The sequence below is a fragment of the Benincasa hispida genome, chromosome 9 (genome assembly GCF_027475165.1).
Source record: "Benincasa hispida cultivar pf3 chromosome 9, pf3_genome.v1.1, whole genome shotgun sequence".
NCBI classification, from domain to species: domain Eukaryota; kingdom Viridiplantae; phylum Streptophyta; class Magnoliopsida; order Cucurbitales; family Cucurbitaceae; genus Benincasa; species Benincasa hispida.
The window spans coordinates 66890949-66899491 of NC_143486.1; the positions used below are offsets into that span (position 1 = coordinate 66890949).

The window sequence follows — 8543 nt, forward strand, 5'->3', positions numbered from 1 at the left end:
GCTATAGTGAAGTGTCCCATTAGTTAACGAATGGGGGTTAGATCGAACTAATGAGTTTAGCCGATTAATCTCGAATCGTTGGAGCCCATGATCTGTAGGTCTGCGAGGTCCCCCTACTAGATCGTAAATGAATAAACTTTAGGGTAGCTTGAGAGATTAATTTGAAATGTTCAAATTAAACAGAACAAGAGAATAAATATTTAAATATGATTTAAATATATAAAGATGATTATTGTGCAAAAATTAATTAAATATTTGATATTAAATTAATTGATTTTTTAAGTTAACTTATGAAATTAATTTAAGAAAATTAAATTTTGTATTAAAATGATTTTAATATCTTTTTTTTAAAAAAAAGAAATTGGAAAATCGTTTGCATGATTGCACAAAAATGGAAAATGGGTATTTTCTATTACCATCATCTTTATGCTCACACAAAATACATTATCTTCTTGACCTTGATTCTCCAAGCATGAGCTGCAAGCCATGCACTCCACCACTTTGCATGTTCATCTATTATATTAAGTAGAATGGAGTTATTGGAGAAAGAAGATAATGAACAGAATTTCGAGAGAAATTTTTTAGAAGAAGAAACTGTCTTCTTCAGTTGTGCTGCTGTGAGTTTCTCTGGTTTCTTCACATCTTCAAGTTGTTCTTGAGTCCCACAACTCTGCCTAAAGCTCCAAGAGCATAGTAGGGAAGGCTTTGAGGTGGTTCACATTGATAACAAGAGTAGACAGCAACTGAACAGGCGTTATCTTGAAGAGTTCATCAAAGGTATGTTCAGAAAACCCATTTTTGAGAAGAGCATGCTTTAGTTTTTGCTAAAATTAGTGAATTAGAAAGCTTATGGATCCTTGATACTTCCACTGCATGTAGTTATACTCTTTCATCATTGTCTATCACTGATTGACTGTCATAGCCATCTATTACTCTTTATCTACCATTAATAGACAATGATTGATTTGTTACCTTTGTGACTAATATAATTCTTTTCATTTATTTTTTTAGGAAAGTACACTACTTTAAAGATTGATGAAAATGGACATTTTAAATTTTGTTTCATGGCTATTGATGCATCTATTGAGGGGTGGAGGTATTGTAGACCTACCATATCCGTTGATGCCACGTTTTTGAAGTCTAAGTTTGGTGGTACTCTACTATCAGCTTCCATACTAGATGGTAACAATAATATTTTTTCCCTTGCATTTGCTATTGTAGATTTTGAGAATGATGTATCATGGAAATGGTTTTTCGAACATATACAAACTAGTTTAGGGGATAGAGAACATTTAGTCATTGTCTTTGATTGAAATTTGAGCATTCCAAAGGGTGTCTTAAGTGTGTTTAACAATGTTAAGTATTGTGTGTGCAATCAACATGTTTTGCAAAATTTGAAGAAGTTATTCAAGGATCCTTTGATTGACCAGTTTTACTTTAGTTGTGCTAAATCTTATACTGTTGATGATTTCGAGTTGAATATGAGATTTATGGAGTCAATTTCTCCAAATATTCGAAGTTACCTTATTAATGTAGGATTTGAGAAGTGGTCTCGTGCATATTCTCAAAGAAGAAGGTATGAAATGATGACAATAAACCCTTTAGAGTGTGTAAATTCTATTTTGAAAGAGAATAGGAACTTACCAGTTTGAGGTTTACTCGATGCAATTAGAGGTTTATCGCAAAAATGGTTTCATGATCGAAGGAGAGCTAGGGTGTCAATGACAACAATTTTGACTCCTTGAGTAGAGAATATATTATGCAACCAACATGAACAATCAAGAAGTTTCATGGTAAGTGTTCTTTATAAAATTAATAGGAGAATGGTATTCAGTGTAATAGACAGTGATAGATTTGTATCACTGTCTATAAGTGATAGACTGTGATAGAAGTCTATCACTGTCTATCACTGATAGACCATGATAGAAGTCTATCACCCTAACCTTGATAGATTTCTACAACTTCTTATCTATTTGTATATTTAGTATGTTTGGTATATTTGTAATGTGCTGATTTATTTTTCGATTTGTGTTTATTAGGTTCATCCTATTGACAACGTTGAATACTCAGTAATGGATGGTGATAAACAATTCCTAGTAAAGCTTAATTTGGGATCTTGTAGTTGTCGAGTATGGGATTTTGAAGAAATTCCATGCTCTCATGCGTTTATTGTTCTTCGACTGCTTAACATGGATATTTATTCCTATGAATCTAATTATTATTACTCAAGCACATTGTCATAGACACATATGGGTTGTGTTCGACCTATTGGAGTCCACTCAGATTGAAGGGTTTTAGATGATGGTATTAGAGCATTACCTCCTATTTTTAAAGGTTCAGTAGGAAGACCTAAAAAACAAAGGATTCCATCTATAGGTGAAGCTAAAAGTAGTTCATTAAGATGTAGTCGTTGTCATTCTAAAGGTCACAATTCTAAGACTTGCAAACTTTGCCTAATTAGTCAATGATTTAATCATTATAGTTCACTTTTTCCCTTGTATTTCCAAATAGATTGATAATAGAACTTATGAAAGTTATTTTTGCTCTTTGTTGGTTCTATTATTGAGTTTGTAAGTGAATGGAACACTATCTTTATATGAATAAAATTCTTGAATTTCTTTGTTTATATTCCTTTTCTAGATTGAAACATGTGATATACCCATTTATGCAAACATTGATATATACTAATACACACTGATAGATTTCTATCAGTATCTATCACTTATACACACTGATATACCATTATGTTGATATCCACTGATATCTTTCAATCAGTGTATATCACTGCTATTCTGAAAATGAAGATACTTGATGAACTGATCATGGATATTGATACTGAATTTGTCTAATGGTCAATTTGAAAGTCACCATCTGATATGGTTTTGGTTATTAAAATTTATATATTGATTTCATTTTTTATGTAAAAGTTGTTGCAATATTAGGATTATCCATGGTTGATTCATTTTTTGGCATCAAAATTAGAAGCATTAGCATTATAGTAATTGAGTTGAGAGTTGATAGACGCTGATAGAAATCTATCAATGTCTATCAGTAAACTATGAAATTGATAGACTTCAAAAGTATATAATTGTTGGGATTAGTGTCCTAATTCTCCCAAAGTCTCGTTGTTTGTAATTATACACATTATTTTATGAATAAAATAACTATTATTTCATTCTGGCATTTACTCATATCCAATAAACAAAGCTCCATGGTTATCTTATGTAAACTAAGCATGTATATGTGATATACAAGTGGATTATGCCTTAAGTGATAACCTAAAAACGTCTATAGTATAAGGATTAAGGTGGGATACCTGATCCTGGTGACACTATGGATACGGTCCGCTTTGTAGAAGTTTGCAAATGTTGCAAACTACTACAGGTGGTAGATCTTGATTATTTATGTGGAGACATGCGAGCGGGGGTGTCCTATACAAAGAGTTTGTATAATACCGGACCACGAGATGACTAAACTCTGTATAAAACGCCATTGATACTGGAGACTTACATCTCACCTAAACGACCATAGGTGACACGACCTCAATCTTGAGTGTTTTGGGAACTTCTGCCTTTGAAGGCGGTTTTTTTATTAGTATAGGTGAGAATGGCCAGATTGCCAACTCAACATGCCTACCTTTTTGGGGACTTGTCTGATTTGGGAGCTGGGAACTTAATACACAAGATGGAATTCACTCCTTCCCCAAAATAGAGGTAACTAGATAGATTGTTCCCTTAAGAGCGGATTCTGGGGCTTGAACATAGTGGCCACAGCTTCTCTTGGAAGAAAGGACTCAGTCATAGTAGAACTATGACTTATGTTCATTAGAAGATTCAGTGGTACTTAAGGAGTTAGATGTAACTACAGGGACATTACAGTTATTGGCTGAGCTGTACTTACGAGCAATCTGTGAAGGGTTATCGCACTGTTGATTGGTTAAGATAGACACATAATATATCTATAGTAAGAAGAGTTCAGCTGTCAGTCTTTAGTGGAGTGCCTGACAGTTAACGGATGGTGGATCTCGTGACTAAAGAGTTTAGTCAGTTATTCACGTACCGTTGAAGCTTCGAACTACATTTCATAAGGTCCCCTTGGTAGCTCAATGGATTCAAGTTGAGGATTAGTTCTTGGTGTTGATTTGAAATGTTCAAATTGACAAGAGGTAATTCGATTATATATGATATGATAGGTATGGTGTATGAGATACATCAAGTGGAGGATTAATGTAAATGAGATTTATATTAAGAGGCATGGAATAAAAAAAGAGCTATGGTTTATAGGTTTCATGAGATGAAATATTAAAACTATAGGTTATAAATATATTATGGTAAGTTAGTTATCATTTATATTTATAATAATATTAATTATTGGATAATTATCTTTTTTTTCTCTAATAACCAATTGAGTGGGAGGTTATTAGTGGTTTCATGGTAATCGTGAGATAAAAGGAAAAATGTTTTCCTAATTTTAGGAAGAAGTAGATTTGAGATTTCCACTCTCGAAAAATACTCATGGAGAGTTGTCAAGTAAATTAGATTTACTAAGCGACAACATGGATGAGCTAAACGATCGTGGAGTGTTCTTAGGTGATAGACACTCAGCTAAGCGATGAGATAAACGATCGCATAGCTTTTGCTAGACGATCGCACAACTTTTCCTAAACGATTGGTTATCGACCTATACGATAGGTTCTTTGCATCTCCCATTTGCTCAATCGTTTATACGATTGTGTTTCCTCCGTTTTTTTGCCTCAAACCAAGTCCATACAGAGCCCACCCTCTGGATTCTCACACCGAGAATATCAAGGTAACCTTCTTAGTGGTGTCATACTCAACTCGACACTATCGAGGTTCTGTGGAGGCCATTCATGGTGTTTGGGGGTGTTCGTGACCTTGGCGATCGCTTAGTTCGAGTGCACGGTGTTCGTGCAGTGTAGCGGTCGTGTTGGACGAGCGTTCGTGTGTTACTGTGTTGCTGTGATCGAGCGTTTGTGATCAAGGAACTCGAAGATGAATCTACAAAAGTGTGTTGATTCTTGTCCTTGTTTTTTTGTATAGCATGCTGTAATTTCTGTATTTTAGCATAACCGTATGTTTCTGTTTGTGATTGTAATTGTAATGTTCATATACGATTAAAATTTGGAAAGATCATTCCACTGCTCATGGAAATCTTCGTATTCGATTTCCTTCAATAATATATATTTAAACATCGATAAACACTACGATCGTTTAGAATTGACTAAAGTACCATTTACACAATCGTATAGTTCCTATCGCATCATGTACTCGATCGTTTAGCTCCATCCAATCGTCTATACGATCATTTAGCTCATCAACTATCGTCTACATGATCATATAGCTTGAGTCAACTGTCGTCTACACGATCGTCTAGTACTTCATCCAATCGTTTCATAATTGAATTATCGTTTAGTTCTTGGAGCTTCGTCTACACAATCGAGCTGTCATTTGGTAAACGACATAAGAATTTCAAGCCTCAACATACTACCTCCCCTGACTCTTGAATTGTTATTGACCGTTAAATCTGAGTGTTTTGTGATTGTGAACGTGAAGATCATAGTCATCTGGGACAATAAGTGGTATCAGACTTAGTGAGTAGTTCTTTCCCCAAATGACATGGAGCTTACAATCATGTTCTTTTTTAATAGACCATCACTAACAGACATTTATAGATTTCTATCATTGTCTATCAATGATAGAATTCATGATAACGTGAATTCTATTATTGAGCTTACCATTACTAACAATATTTTTTTTGTTTATATTCATTTTCTAGATTGAAACATGTGATATACCCATTTATACAAACACTGATATATACTGATAGATACTAATAAAACTATCAGTGTCTATCATTTATACACATTGATATATCATTGTGTTGATATCCACTAATATCTTTCAATCAGTGTATATCATTAATATTCTGAAAAATGAAGATACTTGATGAACTGATCATGGATATTGATACTGAACTTGTCTAATGGTCAATTTGAAAGTCAGTGTTTCTCTTTTACCATCTGATATAGTATATTAGTTTTGGTTATTAAAATTTATATATTGATTTTATTTTTTATATAAAAATTGTTGCAATGTTAGGGTTATCCATGGTTGATTCATTTTTTAACATCAAAACTAGAAGCATTATAGCATTATAGTAATTGAGTTAAGAGTTGATAAACACTGATAGAAGTCTATCAATGTCTATCAGTAAACTATGTAATTGATAGACTTCAAGAGTATATAATATATATTTAAACATTGATAGACACTGATAGTAGTTTAAATATATTTATGTCAAACCAAAAAATAGTTTGAGATAAGAAAATTGACAATATCAACATCCAAACTCTTGTAAAAATGCTCCAAAGGATTGCTTAAACTCTTTTAAATAGCTTAAGCAAAAAATGGTGGTTCAACTTTCTTCTTCAGTTTCTTTCTCAACAACTCGTTCTTCAACATGCACAGTGGACGTAGGCCTTTGGCTGAACCACTTATACTCCTGTGTCTTTTCTTTCTAACTCTACGATCATTTAGAATTTACTAAAGTATCATTTACACGATTGTGTAGTTCCTATCGCATCGTGTATTCGATCGTTTAGCTCCGCGTACAATCTTCTATACGATCATTTAGCTCATCAATTGTCATTTACACTATCGTCTAGCTCAAGTCAACTGTCGTCTACACGATTGTCTAGCACTCCATCCAATCGTTTACATAATTGAACTATCGTTTAATTCTTGGAGCTTCATCTATACGATCGAGCTGCCATTTGGTAAACGACAGAAGAATTACAAGCCTCAACATACTACCTCCCTTGACTCTTGAATTGTTATTGACCGTTAAATCTGAGTGTTTTGTGATTGTGAACGTGAAGATCATAGTCATCTAGGACAACAAGTGGTATCAGAGTTCAGTGAGCAGTTCTTTTCCCAAGTGAGATGGAGCTTACAATCATGTTCTTTTTTAATAGACCATCACTAACAGACATTTATAGACTTCTATCATTGTTTACCAATGATAGAATTCATGATGTACCTAACAGAATTACATTGGACATATATTTGGTCTAAACTTTGTACGTTTTTCTTTTCCTGTAGCTTCAACAACCTAAAATAATAGTAACATGAAATGGACCTAAATAGAAAAATTTTGGGAAAGATTAATCAACTTTGATCGAAGAAGCGTCGTGAAGCAGTATGATGGAAAATAACCAAGTCGACGTGAAGCAATGTGATGAAAGAATAATAATAAGAAGAAGAGTGAATGAAGTCAGGCTGAAGAAGGAGAAGAAATGTTGGAAGGAAAAATCGGCTGAAGAGGAAAAATCGGACGGGGCATTTTTGGTATTTCACACTATTTTTGGACTTTGGTTGGGCTGCAACTTTTCGTTGGTTTTTTTTTTTTTTTTTTTTTGCTACAGATTGTAATTATTTGGCCTAGTTTTTTATATTTAAAAATTCCTCTAATAAATAAGGTTTATTTTAAATATGTGTGTGTACATAGTTGAAAATTTCGGTGGAAGGGATTTCGATTTTTCCCACATTTCTCGAAATTTTAATTTTTTTTTTTTTTAATTAGTTACGCTAGCTCAAGAGAAGTTTTTTTTTTCTCTTTTACCATTAAAAAAATATGTAATTTCAAGAAACTACATATTTTCATTCAAATATTTTCTATTGAATTTTCACATCATTTCACATCAAACTTGAGTTAATAAGTGAGTTTTCTAATATTCGTTTCATTTTCTCTCAAGCTCTATCTACTTGTAAAGTTTTTTTTTTTTTCCTTTCTTTGCCATTATGTTGTTTTATGTTTATTGTTGTTGTTTTTATATCCCTTTTATGTTTAATCTCATGATTTTTCTATTATTAATATGTTATATTATATTTGTTTAATGTTATGATTTTTCATTTTTGTACCAATTTTATTTTATAATAAACAATTTATATATTTTATATGTAAATATTTCATGTTCTTTAATTTTTAATTAATTTCTAACATTTTATATTATTTTATAATTATTTTTTCATTTTAAAAAAATTTTCCTCTTGCATCGACATTTACACATATATTTTACAATATACATCTAAAATGTTGTCTTACTCAATAAAATGATAATTAAAAATGGTCAATTACCCACAATCAAAGTTTCATTAGCTAATTATCACAATTTCCATCAATTTTCATAAAGTTTCTCAAAATTTTCATCGATATCAATAGTTTCATAAAATCGAGAACTCAAAATTTCCAATGATATCGATATTTCGAACATTATACATATACATACATACATATATATATATATGGGATCAAATATATATAAGTGTAACTTACAAACACACAGGTAATCTAAGAAAATACCTAATTTAGAATGTCTATAGTTGACTTAGATTTTAAAAGATTTATCTCATTTTAGAACGAATTTCTAATTTTTTTCTATTCAAAACTAAATCGTTTTTTTAAGTGAAGGGAAAAACCTAGGCCATAACAATAAATGACAAAATACGAACATATTTTTTTTT

General features: G+C 32.1%; 1 protein-coding gene across 1 annotated transcript; it reads left to right on the forward strand.

Annotated features, from left to right (window-relative positions):
• Positions 1-530: 530 nt before the first annotated feature.
• On the forward strand, positions 531-2243 carry LOC150034018 (uncharacterized). The gene is made up of 4 exons (XM_090317188.1): positions 531-630; positions 1012-1301; positions 1401-1610; positions 2040-2243. The coding sequence occupies exons 1-4, from the start codon at positions 531-533 to the stop codon at positions 2241-2243; spliced, it is 804 nt and encodes a 267-aa protein (XP_090173314.1).
• The last annotated feature ends 6300 nt before the right edge of the window (positions 2244-8543 follow it).